The sequence below is a fragment of the Stenella coeruleoalba genome (genome assembly GCF_951394435.1).
Source record: "Stenella coeruleoalba genome assembly, chromosome: 11".
Classification (NCBI taxonomy): Eukaryota; Metazoa; Chordata; class Mammalia; order Artiodactyla; family Delphinidae; genus Stenella; species Stenella coeruleoalba.
Genome location: NC_137157.1, coordinates 94,211,018 through 94,225,628, shown reverse-complemented (window position 1 = coordinate 94,225,628; position 14,611 = coordinate 94,211,018). Strand labels below are relative to the sequence as shown.

General features: G+C 37.8%; 1 protein-coding gene across 1 annotated transcript; it reads left to right on the top strand.

Annotated features, from left to right (window-relative positions):
- Positions 1-2,068: 2,068 nt before the first annotated feature.
- CLEC9A (C-type lectin domain containing 9A) lies at positions 2,069-14,558 on the top strand. Its single transcript, XM_079937700.1, has 6 exons — positions 2,069-2,174; positions 3,694-3,774; positions 8,461-8,607; positions 10,430-10,581; positions 11,721-11,842; positions 12,505-14,558. Exons 1-6 carry the CDS (start codon positions 2,084-2,086, stop codon positions 12,635-12,637), a joined length of 726 nt encoding a protein of 241 aa, XP_079793826.1. The 5' UTR covers positions 2,069-2,083; the 3' UTR covers positions 12,638-14,558.
- The last annotated feature ends 53 nt before the right edge of the window (positions 14,559-14,611 follow it).

The following is a 14,611-nucleotide window of genomic DNA, read 5'->3' as shown; positions in this document are numbered from 1 at the left end:
CTTTAGTAGCACAGGGAAGTGAACTTGGGAAAATAGTTTGACTTCTCCATGCCTCAATGTGCAATTTTGTTACAACATACTAATAATAGTAACTATGTCACAGAGCTATTTTGAGATTCAAAATAATTCATGTAAAAGGCCTTTGAAACGGTGCTATAATGAACAATAAATAAGATAGTATGATTAAAAACATTAAACATCATACAAGTAACATACTAATCTTTGGCTGGGAGAGCCCAATGTTTCCCCCAAAGAAATTTAGCAGAGAGCATACTATATTGGGGAAACCTAGATCTTTCTGAGCGTTATATTTAGTGCTGATAAAATTTGAGAGCCCCTGGAAATTAATGGCAATCACTGAATTTCGGTTCCTGCATTCTTCCTGACGTTGCTCTTAATGCATACTTGTTGTGCTTGTTGTTTCTTCCTCTTCTTCACCTCGATAGAAATCATTTCAATGTAAAGGCGATAGGGAGTTAAGTCACATTATTTTCTCTGTCAGAATCTCAGGTCACTTAAAAATCATATGACATATTTGGAGAATTTGCTGGATATTCTCCATTTGCCTCTTGAGATCCTCTTGGCCCCATCCTATGTCTTGGGAGGCAGAACTCCAAGGTACAGCAATATCTGGGCAAACGTGGCCTCTGGCTTCCAGTTAATTCCTCTGTTGGGAGGTACTAGCAGTGATCAGGGGGGTGAAAGGGGAGAACGGTCCGGGTGTTTATGCCACTGGCTGTCACCTACCACACCCTGGTTTGGCAAAGACTTCATGTTCTGTATCTTAGGCCATGGCCCTTTCAGATAGGTCACAAAGTTCCAGTAATTACCCTCCCCTTAACCCTTCAGGCCTAGGTGTGATAATCGTTCCCCAATGCATATTTCACAACCCCTTTCTGGTTTCCTTAATCCTTCCCCAATCTTTATAAAACCGTCTTTGTTAAATGCCCTCAGATGCCCCCTTGAGTGCGCCGTTTGTTTTCTTCTGTTACAGGGATCAATGGTTGATCCAGTGAGACACTGCGACCAAAAAGAATTTTGCAGATTGTTGGGATTTGCAGACTGTAAATTACTGAGACACTACTTTTGGCTGTAAGGACAAATGGCCAATATATGAATGATGATTAAAGTATCAAATTTCTCAATACCAATGCTGTAGTCACAGGATGTGGCTGAAACAGCCCTCTATCCACTAAATAATTCATGCTTCCCTTCTAGAGTGAAATGATTATAGAAAGTTTGCTAGCCAGGCAAAAATTAGGCTTATCAGGACCAAACTGCAGATCCAAACAGGGCACTGTTAGTGGATGTGAATGTCATACATGATAATTCAAGGTTACGGCTTTTAAGAAGCAGATGTGGATATGCCATCTTCTCCTTTTCTTTCCATTGGCTAGAAGTATGACATTCCAACCACCCACAACATAGAAGGAGCGGGGTTGCATTTGGAGGAAAACTGCCCACTAACCAGTATTACTGGAGCTAAAATGTTACGTGAGCGAGAAATAAACTTTGTGTTAAATGACTGATATTTTGAGGTTTCCTTGTCACAGCAACTGCATCACCCCAAATAATACAGTGTGTAAATTAATTTGAGGGATGAAATTCCTTCCCAGTTTTCTTGTTTAAGGATGTACAGTGATCTACAACTCCTTCCATGCTGGTTGGCCCAATGTGAGCTATCCTCGTATCTTTGCCATCAAGGTCATTCCCACACTTCACATCCTAAACCAAATGTAAGCTCATTCTCTGCACTTCTGGCCTTTTCATTTTAACAGTAATCCAGTGCTATCACCTTCAACATCTGCTACACTGTAGAAACCAGAGCAATAACCTATTCTATTATTGGCCATTTTGAGTTCAGTTTCTTTCTCACTTCCTTCTTTACCAAGTTATGCTTTGGCTTAAACTTCTACTTTCTGGATGAAGATGCATCTATTCTATTCCTTAAACTCAAACATATTTCCCCACTGGTGTGAAAGGTAGCTAATTTCAGTTCTTCCATTAATCTGCTCCTGACTACAAAAGGAGTTATTTGTCTCAGCTTCTCATGTGGACCCTTACCTATCAAAGCACCTCAGACATGCAGGAGGAAGAAACATACACCTCTCTTCAGTGGGATAATCCAACACCAAACCCTTACCAGAAACATCTGTCTTCCACCAAAAATTCAGGTAACCAGTTCTACTTATTTAGACCAAGACCTTGTGGTTTATGGGTTTTCTTTTTTCCTGTTCTATGAGGAGCCCAAGGTGATTTTTCTAATCTGAGATAACCCACTTAAGAGTAGTATAATATGCGTAATATGATGCATAATATTGCATAATATGCAATAGTATTATAATATGCATAATATTAAAAATGAAATGAAATGGAAGAGAAGTAAAAAGGAAAAGAGAAATGGACTTGACAAATATGTATTACATTGGTTTTCTCTCTCTCTCTCTCTCTCCTCTCGCTGGAAAGACAAAGAATTCCTGGATTTGGAAAATAAGTGAAAGAAATCATATATTTTGTGTAATTTTAGTTCCCACGTAAAAACACCCTGCACATTATCTGATAAATACTAAGAAGTAAAAGAGAAAACGTAGGTTGAAAAAACTGGCAAACACTCATCAGCCTGGATCAGTTCTGTCTTTATAATTTAATATTCGTATTAGTCTCCTATTGTTTAGGTAATATATTACCACAGACTTAGAGGCTTAATACAACAGAAATTTACTTTCTTATAGTTCTAGAGATCAGAAGTCTAAAACGGGTTCCACTGGGCTGAAACCAAGGAGTCATGGGGCTACCTTCCCTAGAGAGGCTCTAGGGGGCAACCCATGCCCTGTCTTCTCCAGTTTCTAGAGCTGCATTTCTTGCTTTCCTTAGTTTGTGGCTCCTTTTCCATCTTCAAAAGACAGTAGCACATTTTCAAATGTCTCTCTGCTTCCTCCATCATATGGCAGTCTGTCCCTCTAATCTAAATCTCACTAATAAGTGCCCAGGTAAAACAGGATAATCTCCCCATCCCAAGATCCTTAACCTAATTATACCTTTAAAATCTCCTTTTCCGTGTAAGGTAACACTTACTGGTTCCAGAGATTAGGACATAGGCATTTCGGGCAAAGCTGTTATTCAGCCTACGACATTATCCGACGATAAATTTTATACATTTTTCTGTAACTAGCGTTAAGAATATAGCAAATCACACATTCATTTTCCTTTCCTGAATAGTTGCAAAATTACCTTAAAAAATTGTCCTCATCCAAAATCATACGTTTAAAGGGAAATACCTTTGAACCAATCATGCTCAAGTGACACTGACAGGAGATGAGATTGGAGACAGCCTCTTTGCTCTCAAAAACTAAAGCCTGCTGCCTGGCTTGCCATCATCTCTCAAAGATTGTTGGAAGAGAATACACCTAACTAGTTACTAAGTTTGTGGTGTTATATAAGGATAAGAGAAGTACACTATTAAAACTGTTCAATTTGGCATTTTTCCAAATCCAGTGTATTCCAAGTTATGACTTGCATTTCCAAGAGTTTGAGTTCACCTTTTCTTGTTACACACAGTTACAAGGCCTCGGTGATTCTCTAGAAGGAATGTCTAATGTTAACTCCTTAGTCTACTCAGTGTAGTCCTATCCTGACCCACCTCTTTCCTCTACTTTCTCTAATTCAATTTCATTGTCTCTATTCCTTGTTTAGGAACATGGTGTCTTGTGACGGTGGTTTTATGTATCTTCTGCATAGGCTCATTAGCAACCTCCATTTTCTTGGGTGTCAAGTGTAAGTACAAAAGGATATCTTCAAAGTAATCTATAGATAGGTTACATACTTCATGTAGTGTTATATACAATTATATGTACGTATGTCGTGGAACTGGAACTTCGTAATTTATAAATGGATAGACAAATTAATTAGAAACATCTAAATGACATAAATGATATAAGATAATGGCTTCCTTATTTAAGTTATGGGACATTTATTTGATATAACTCTCAAGCACTCGGAGGCTAATGATAACTTTTAATGTTCAATTGCATGTTGTTTAACTCAAATCTAATACCATAGGTCTGTTGGGGAAAATGATGCAAATAATTGCTTATATCATGACTCAATTTATGAATCATGTTAGTATGCCAAAGCTTGCAATTTGTAAGTTTTCAGTATAGGCTCTTCCTTTTCTAATATACATTTGTTCTAAATTTGACTTATATGATTATTTTAATATGTTTTTCACTTTATATTTGATGAGGTACCAGTTAGTATGTTTAAGGTAAATGTGAGAACTTTGTTCGAGCCAATATTTAACCACATTTCTTTATTCGTTTTAGTCCAAACTGGAGACATGTTTCTATATCTAGCAAATGAATTTTTTATAAAATGTAACAATTACAGAACTGCAGGTTCCAGAAACAGGACTAAGACCCTTTATTATCACTCATGCTAGCACTGAGAAATATGCTTAGCAAGACAGAGAGGAAGGCTATTGTCTGGATAATTCTTATTTCTTGTATATCTTGGCAAATCATTTTTCTGTCTAGGAGGAATTAGCTGGCAAAGGAGAATTAGGAGTTCTGAAATGAAGAAGAGAAGAGTACAAGGTTTGCTCCCACAAAGTACAGGAAACTTGACCTTGTTCATGTTAGCTATGATCTTATTTTCCTGGCGGTTCAGAGAGGAATGTTTTAATAATTTCTAGGCTCTCAAGAAATAATTGTTACCTTGTCTATCTCCTCAAATAAAATTTCACAGCCCAACATAAATGTCAGAACTTCCCTTATCTCGCCTTATCTTCCCTCTGTACTTTATTAAAATAAACATAAATAGTATATATAATATACTATATATATATATAAAATACTAGTCCATTTTTAAAAGAAATTGACAATTAAATATCTGTTTATCAAACATATATACTGGAAGCAGATTTGCAGAGTTGGAAGAGAACTACCATATAAGTCAATTAACATATAATAATCCAGTTTTTTCTGTAAAAACTGGGGACTCTTAATGAAATATTGCCAAGTTCCATTCTAACTGCAAGAATACATATTTAACTGACATTGCAAATATCAAAAGATATGGTCCAGGTATCCATTCTGTATAACAAGTTTCAGTGTTATTTTATAAATATTAACTACTTAGGGTAAAAAGATGAAAGAAACTTGAAGTACAGAGAACAGTTTCAATTTAAAGCAAAATAACTGAAGGTGTGACATCTTGAAACAATGTTGTCAAGTGAATGGAATGTAGAATTTGTTTTATACATAAAAATAAATCTATAGTCTCCAATCTCAGTTATTATATAGCCAAAAAGCACATAGTACATACTAAGGATGTTGATAAAATCATACTGTACACTTTTATGTCCTCAAAAATCTTGTTCTCTGATGGGGACATAATTTTGTTTTCTTCTCTGTTTAGTTTATGAAATCTGTTAAGATCAACCATGACAATCATGTTCTTAACAAACTCTGGGTTATCTTAAACTGAATGAATTAATTTTGATCTAGAAATCCCACTTCTGGAAAGTTTTCCTATTGATAAACCTGCACATGTAGCAACAGGAAGAAAAACAAAAAAGATTGAAAAAAATGCAATTGCCTATCAGTAAGGGACCACTTAATTAAAAAATGATACCTCCACACTATGGGATACCAAGAAGCCAGAAGAAGGAGAAGAAGGAGGAAGTGGAGATGAAGGTGGAGGAGGGGCAGGGGAAGGCATTAAAGGAAGGATGTGTGGCTTCCCTGGTTGCACAGTGGTTGAGAGTCCGCCTGCCGATGCAGGGGACACGGGTTCGTGCCCCGGTCCGGGAGGATCCCACGTGTCGCGGAGCAGCTAGGCCTGTGAGCCATGGCCGCTGAGCCTGCGTGTCCGGAGCCTGTGCTCTGCAACAGGAGAGGTCACAAGAGTGAGAGGCCCGCGTACCGCATAAAAAAAAAAAAAGGAATGATGTTTATTACAAAAGTGTGTGGAAAGACCAGGTTCCAACAGGCAACTCTTCCTCTCCATGTAAGTGTCCTTTCACGACACAATTTCTCCCTTGGATCAGGAAGCACCGATGTGTACACAAGACACCTTGGTACTTGGGAGCCCAAAATGAAGTCTTGCTTGGGAATTTATGTCTTGCTGACCACCTGACATATTCCTGAGAGGTAACTAGCCTCAACAGCAGAGCCTTCTCAGGGTCTCTTTGTAACCAGGGACAAATCGTCAATCGTATGTCATCAATGAACAATGCTGACAAGATAGTATAATCTGGCCCCCCAAATCCTCATACCCATGATAACAAAGCTACACTATTAATCTGTAATGTTTCATGCCTTGTCCGGAGATCAGTGTCATGTAGGAATTTTAAAAACACTGCTCATGCTGATTCCAGGCCAGCCCAAATGAATTCTCACGGCACAATAAGGACCACATATATAAGACTAGAAACCCAATGAAAAAGATTACAAAGGATATAATTATACACTTCATTGAAAAGAAAACACAACTGACCGTTATTTATACATGTGTGAAAAGAGTTTCAACATCAAACATAAAAAGATACATGCAAATTCAAATGAAATTGAGAGAACATTTGTATGAGATAATAGAAGATATACATTAGTGTCTCTCCCCTCTACTCTGCTGTGACAAGAGCACTAGGAACATCTTTCGTTCTAATAATTGTCTTTGACCAGGTCCCTGACACAGGGCTCCTGAAACGCTTGTAAATTCCTAAGTGATAAGAACACTAGGAATATCTTTTGTTCCGATGAGGTGACTGTGGATGGACTCCTGTATGGGGGCTGGTCACCACACCATGATTAGAAGCTTGGAATTATCAGCTCCACCCCCCATCCTCCAGAGAGGGGAGAGGAGCTGGAAATGGCATTAACAAGTGATCGTGCATGGGACTTCCCTGGTGGTGCAGTGGTTAAGAATCTGCCTGCCAAGGCAGGGCACACGGGTTCGAGCCCTGGTCTGGGAAGATCCCACATGCCGTGGAGCAACTAAGCCCGTGTGCCACAACTACTGAGCCTGCGCTCTAGAGCCCCGAGCCACAACTACTGAAGCCCATACGCCACAACTACTGAAGCCTGCGTGCCTAGAGCCTACGCTCCGCAACAAGAGAAGCCACCGCAATGAGAAGCCTGCGCACCGCAATGAAGAGAAGCCCCCGCTCGCCGCAACTAGAGAAAGCCCATGCGCAGCAACGAAGACCCAACGCAGCCAAAAATAAATAAATAAAATAAATTTATAAAAAAGAAAAACAATTGATCATGCTTATGTGAGGAAACCTCCATAACATCCCAATAGTGTGGAGTCAGAGAACTTCCAGGTTCGTAAACACATCCACACTGGGAGGGTGACACACCCAACTCCAACTCCATGGAGACAGAAGCTCTTGAGCTCAGGACCCTCCCAGCCCTCTCCCAATGTATCTCTTGACCTGGGTGTTCATCTGTACCCTTTATCATACCCTTTAAAAAACTGATAACTCATTTCCCTATCAGTGAGCTGCCTTAGCACATTAATTGAACCCAGGAGGGAGTCATGGGAACCTCCAATTTGTAGCCAAATCAAACAGAAGTTGTGGAAACCTGGGGACCTACTACTTGCATTGGCATCTGAAGGGGGGAGCAGTCTTTGGGACTGAGCCCTTGACCTGTGGGATTGTTACTTTCTCCAAGAAGATAGTGTCAGATTGAATTAAATTATAGGACACTGAGCTGGCGTTGTGGAGAAGGGCGAGGGGGGTGGTGGTGGAGAAACCATACATTTGGTGACAAGAAGTGTCAGAAAAGTCAAGATGATTCACAGGAGAAAGGCTTATAGAAGGAAAAACTGAGTTTTTCCTATACAGTTTGCATCGGCACACATGGAAGGTAATTTGGAAATATCTAATACAATTTAAACGCACAAAACTTTGACCCATCAACGTATCTTACAAATATACTTACACATGTGTGAGATTATGTATAACTAAGGTCCTTTATTACAGTACTTCAGTAATATCAAAAGATTACAAATAGTCTAAAATAGAGATTTATTAAAATAAATCATGACCTATCCATACAGTAGAATGCTATATAACAAAAGAATGAAAAAGCTCTTTATGTACTAACACAGTATTATGTCCAAAATATATTTTAAGTGTTAAAATAAAAAGTGAAAAACCATGTAAAAAGATGGTTACCATTTGTGTAAAGGGGAAGGAGGAGATTTTATATCCATTTGCATGCAAAGTTCAAAATATCTCTGGAAGAATAAAAAAGAAATTGGCAAACCTGACTCCTTTGGGAGACTGGAATTGGGTGAATAAGGAAACAGGAATGGCAAAGAGCCTTGTTGCTGTGCATTCTTTGTAGGTTTTCATCACAAATATAATCAGTAATGTGTAGTTCTCTTTAGTCTATGTTGAAGGTTTGCTTTGTTATATGTCAGTATTTTATCAGGAATGGTTGCTATTGTTTGAAGTGTTCCAGGTGTCCACTACTGCAATGAAGCAGCAACAAAAACTCATCCAACAGGACAGAGCACTGCTCAATTTCACACAGTGGAAGAGAAACCATGGCCTGCAGATGAAATATTGCCAAATGTTGATGCAGAAGTCTTTCAGTTCAGGTAATTGATACAAAATCAGTTTCCACTGTGTGGATACACATGGATACACCAATTCCTCAAAACAACAACAATAACAACAAAAAACCAGTGACATACGTTTTATTCTTTGTCAAATTATAGTCAGGATTTCATAATAGGAGAGACATACTTTTGATCTACACTTCAGTTCAATCTCATATATATACATATATATATATCAATAGTATGTGGAAAATACTGAGGTTCCACGAAATACAGATAAGGAAAATATACAGTCAAACGTCAGAATGGAATGTGTGAGATTAGTAGGTAAGATTAAACAACAAAAAAAGCAACATTTTATGTTTTATCCAATCATTCAAATTTACGTGTATCTTTAATTAGAGCTCCAAATGCCTCAATTTATTTAGTTTAGATCTTGCTTTAGATTCAAATGTAGATATCTCTTGAAGCAGAAGATTCATTTTGAAAATCAGGGACTTACAAAAATTATAACAATGCAGGGTTCAGCTCATTTTTAAAAATTCTATTAAGTGACTTTGGTTTTATCTTTTTCATCCCTTACAGGCATTTTAAACCTGTCTATTTCTACTTGTTAATAGTGTGTCAAGTACTCTACGGTTCCTTAACTAGTGTTTAATAATACTAATACCTAAAATTTAGAGAATTAACTTCCCTGTAGTGGATAGCATCTTAGTAATTGTCCATAAGAGAGGTCAAAAACCTACCATAGCTCCTTCTAATTGAAATTTTGTCAAGTAAATGTTTAAAAACATCAATGTTTTTCAATATAGCAGACTACCGAAATCATGAGTTAGGCCCACCTCTGAGCCATCAACCTTAAATCAGTGACGATATCCATTTTGGAGACTTGCAAATCCAGCATGTTGTCAACCTTTCAACTGTCACTTCAACACTACTTATGCTATGACTTTAACAATATTCAGGATACTGACTAGAGTGTATTTCAAACAAAGGATATTGAAGAGCCTTAAATAACTTGACATCTGTGCCATGGAAACTGATAATGAACCATTTTTGACCTTAAGTAGAAGGCTTTTCTCTAATGACTAGTGATCTGGCAGTGTCTTTCCCTCTATAAAACTGTGCCAGAAACACTTGGTCAAATTCCTGCTCTTTGGTTCCCCTTTTATACATTTGAGCATCCTTCTTTTGTACGTTCTTTCTTAACACAGGTTCTGTAAAACTGGTTAAACACTGTGGCTTACTTCTTAGTTATATCGAAGTCCTAAAATAAACATATTGGTCAGTTGTGTTTTTGTTCACTTTTCCTCACCCACAAATTTTAAAACCATTCCTCAAGGTGCATTGTTTGTTCTCTCCATTCTGTGCGAAAAATTTTCATGTTTAACTCTCAGAATGTAAACATCAACTTGAGGTTTATTATGTTACTCACCTAATTAATTGGGAATGTACTTATTATTATGCTTGGTACATTCCCAATTAAATTGGGTCAATAAGATTAAAAGACATGAAACAATAAGCAAACAAATGAAGATTATAAATGATGTAAAGTTAAAAGGAAGAAAGATTTCTAAAAATAGAATAATCAGATCAATTATTATAGAGGAGGAACAATTTGGGAATAGATATTCTCAAATTAATTTTATCTTAAACTAATTCTTAGAGACCTACTGCACTTGGAAATAATTGTATAAATCTTACTGTATTCAGCCTCAAAGCAGCTGAAATTGGTAAGTACTGCATCATATGAACCATTGGGTTAGAGTCCAGCTTTACTGGGAGTGACACAAGGGTTCTTTTGAGAAGATATGCTACTAATATTTTTACAATAACTTTAATAAAATGTTTATATTTGAAGCCCATAACTGCAGCCCTTGTCCAGACAACTGGATTCGCAATGGAGAAAGTTGTTACCGTGTCTTTGAAAGCTGGACAATTTGGCACACCAGTAGAGAGGATTGTTTGAAGCAGGGATCTAAGCTTCTACAAATAGACAGCAAAGAAGAAATGGTAAACACTGTTTTATGGTTTCACATCATTCTGAAAATACCATATTACCCATTAAAAGAAAAGACTAGTTCTCATAAGACAGAATTCCTTGATACTCTATAACAATGGTAGATTTGTTGAAAAAAAGGTTTAACACACAAAGCAAGAATTAGCATGGCTTAGTTTCCTTTTAACTCGAGAAACAAAAAACGAGATGGTTATTCAAAAATCAAGGAGAATATGTTAGCTCTATGTCCTTTGTTAATCAAAAAGGGGAAAGGGTAAGAGAAACACCGTTTTGTAACATGGTAACCCACTCCAAGATATGCATACATTATAAGTGTATGTATGTTTTAAATGTCTTATTTTCAATGCTGTAGGGAAGTATAATAAGCTATAACAATTTTGTAATTATCAAGAAAAGTAGAAGTATAAAAAGTGAGGTGTTGTCATGAAATGGAGAGATTTATGAAAATAAGCATTTGCTAAATGAAAAGTTTAATTGACCTTAAATCTAGTTTACTAACATCTTAACGAGCAAACAGTAAGATGTTTCCCTGAAATCATTCTACCCATAAATTATGTGCGAAGTAGAAGACATAGTTACACATTTCTGAATTTATTAAAAATGTGTGCCTACTGTATTCAGTAACTAGTCAAAATTCCTTTTTGTAAGAGTAACAGTAGAACAATTTGTTAAGGTTATGTAATAAACCAAGGCAACTTGGACTAACTTATTACAGTTATGGGTTCACATTATTTTTTCTGTGCAAATTTATTGACAAAAGTTAGAAATATTTCTTCTCACAAAATACGCCTACAGTTAAGTTGCTTTTGGAATCTTCTAAACTGTTTCTCACATTGAAATATCCTGGGAAAGTCATATACTATATGCCAAATTCTGAATCTGTTAAAACTATTTTGATACCAGATGCCTACTTTTTCCATAGTCCTTAACACCACATTGATCATTTAGCAATAGGGAAAAAGGTATCCTTTCTTTTAAAAATCCTCTCTCTCTCTCTCTATTTCCAGCTCTCAAATTCTAATTATTTCTGTGGAAACAAAATACCACACTTTATATTTCATAGTCATTTATTGGGGTTTTTCTGGTAGTACCCCCCACCCCATCCTCAGTTCACTGTTCTTGTTTCTTATAGGACTTTATCACTGGCAGCCTGAGGAAGATGAAAAGAGACCATGATTACTGGGTGGGACTGTCTCAGGATGGGTCCAGCCAACCTTGGCTTTGGCAAGACGGCTCCTCTCCTTCCCCTGATCTGTAAGTCTCTGAGGGAAACATTCCACGAAGAATTAGACACAGGGGGGAAATCAAAAGTTCATTTTATTTTATACCTTACATTTCCTCCAGAAGACATAACCAGCATGATAATTTCACAGGCTTCTGATTGGAATCAAAGCCAAGATAATTTAAGAATGGCTACATGACTTCTAAATTTTCTCTGTCTCAGCCCCACTGCCATTACACCCTAGGACATTCACATCAAAATTCCAGTCTGAATGAACAATACTATGTGATTATCACGTACATTTCCTTTGTATCTTTTAAAGGCTAGAGTGCTAAGGGCAAGAGACTATAGTAATTATTAGGCAATTTCCATAGTAAGCTTTCAGAAAGAGCTAGGGAGGCTGGTCAGCAGTGCCTTCCTATTTTGAGAATTAAGAATCAGAAAAGAGATTCCAAATTAGAGCCTATCCTTTTGTATTCAAGCTTTTTTTTTTTTTAAAGTGCTGCTTGTTGAAGTAATATTTACATACTTTATTGAGAGAAAATAGTTCTGTTATTGAAGAAGAAGGGCAAAACTACCGCGAGGGTGACAGATTAAAACAAAAGGAAAAGCTGTACATCTCTCATTTTATTGCCCAGAGGACATTCCCGTAAGCCCAACACCTAACCTCAGATACACTGACTTGCGTCTCCAGGTCACTAATACAGGGACCCCAATCAACTAACCAGGTCTGTGGATACCTCAGAAACAACAGCCTTTCTTCCGCTGACTGCAGCACTTGGAAATATTTCATCTGTGAGAAATACGCGTTAAGATCTTCTACCTGAAAGAAAGTTTGCTTGAAGTGATTGCTCCATTATGGTAATACCTGCAACAGATCATTGGAAAACCTGTAACAATGAGTTTAAGAGTCAGCGCAGAAGTAAACCAGTGCAAGGGTTGTGAAACCAGCTACCCGAGACACAAAACCTATCTTGCATTTACACTTGGTAATATTCCTCAACATTTTCCAGATGTTCCTTTGACATTGTTCAAATTAATTACCGAGAATAAAATGGGTTTAGAGCAACAGAGGACAAAACCCTAAAGAGTGGAAAACAAGCTGAAGAAAAATCATTTCTATTTGTCATTTTTTTTCTTCCTCTCTCTCTCTCTCTCTCTCTTTTTAACTTAGAGTGACCGTGAACTCGACAGAAAAATCTATAAGTCACTGGGGAGATGATGCAGTTTTAGCTGACTGATACTGTTTTTAATAAATGAATAAATGTGATCTTTTAAACTCACCGTTTGCCAGATCTTTCTGTGCATTTGCTGGGTTTCCAGGCATTATGTTATTGGACCAGTAGGATGGGAGGACAGAGATATGGATTTTCAAATTGGAAGGAAGACAGGCTGCTATCTGCTGCCTGTAAGACAATACCATTTTTCGGACTGCAGAATTCTGCTGGAGAGATGAACAATCAGAGCTACACGTAAGTGGAAGGAATAGCCAGGCTGCCGATATCAGCGTGTCTCCAGTAAAGAAGAGCGGCGAGCTTCCTTCCTGCCTCTCACTGAACATCCCCACCACTCGCAAATCAAAAGACTCATGATCTGCATCCTCAAGGTTAATACTCCAGCACTTTTAACTACATCTCTCTGTGCCTCAATGTCCTCCTTGAAAAACAATAATAGAACTTGCTTCAAAATATTGTTTGAGGGCTTCGCTGGTGGCGCAGTGGCTGAGAGTCCGCCTGCCGATGCAAGGGACACGGGTTCGTGCCCTGGTCCGGGAAGATCCCACATGCCGCGGAGCGGCTGGGCTCGTGAGCCATGGCCGCTGAGCCTGAGCGTCCGGAGCCCGTGCTCCGCAACGGGAGAGGCCACAACAGTGAGAGGCCCGTGTACCGCAAAAAAAAAAAAAAAGACACCACTTAAATAAATAAGGTGAAATAAAACCTAATTAATTGAGGCAGTAAGAAATCATTTAAGTGAACCTGGAAGTCTATTGTAAAAGATGACCTCTGAAGGAGACATTCCTTTAGGAATGGGAAGGGCATGTTTTTGTGTTTATTTCTTTATTTACCCTTGACTTGGAGCTTAAATGGTGGGAATGTCAATAAAAGGGATTATTCTCTAGTTTTCTGCTGAACCTAGAAAAGGAAAATAGCAAAGAAAACACAGTATAAGTTGTCCGCTCTGGTTTTTCCAGCTGGCAGCTCAATCTAATAACCTGGAATAAAGGGGAAATAATAGCAAATTTTAGTAGCAAAGACTGTTTGTCTTCAAGATTCTTCAAAGTATTGTCATGGAGCTGTATTTAGAGAAAGGATAGGAAGCATTTAATAACTCTTTTCAGAAGAAGTACAATGAAGCCAGAGGCAAACATCCTACAGCTGACGTCATCCGCCAGCATGTGATGCAGTATTTACAAGTCCGAGTTTTATCTACAGAGCAGCTGGCATAAGCCTCTACAGATTTCCTCAGTGGTAATATTGCTTTCCACACAGATGGTACGGGTGGGAGATTTTTCCTTGCCGTTTGCTTTTGGCCCAGAAAAGCACGGCCTTTTTCAACACAGTGGTAAAAGACTGGACCTTAACACCGGGATAATCAGTTTCATATCCTAGTCCCCCCAATAATGAACTGGGTATCTGATCTATCTCACTGAGTCCCGGATTCGTTTTTAAAAAGGGAAAGGATAGGAAAAATAAAACCCTGTCCTATCAATGTAAAAGGCTTTTTTAACATGCTCTATCCAAAGGACATTACATGTATGAAAAGAAAAACTTTGGTAATATTGATAGAATAATAATAAGTAT

What these genes read in the sequence shown, in the direction of transcription:
- CLEC9A (XM_079937700.1), top strand. Translation starts at nt 2,084, where the DNA reads ATGCAGGAGGAAGAAACATACACCTCTCTTCAGTGGGATAATCCAACA. An exon ending in GTCTTCCACCAAAAATTCAG is followed by an intron (nt 2,175 to 3,693) that starts GTAACCAGTTCT and finishes TTCCTTGTTTAG; the next exon opens with GAACATGGTGTCTTGTGACG. An exon ending in TCCTCTCCTTCCCCTGATCT is followed by an intron (nt 11,843 to 12,504) that starts GTAAGTCTCTGA and finishes TTGCGTCTCCAG; the next exon opens with GTCACTAATACAGGGACCCC.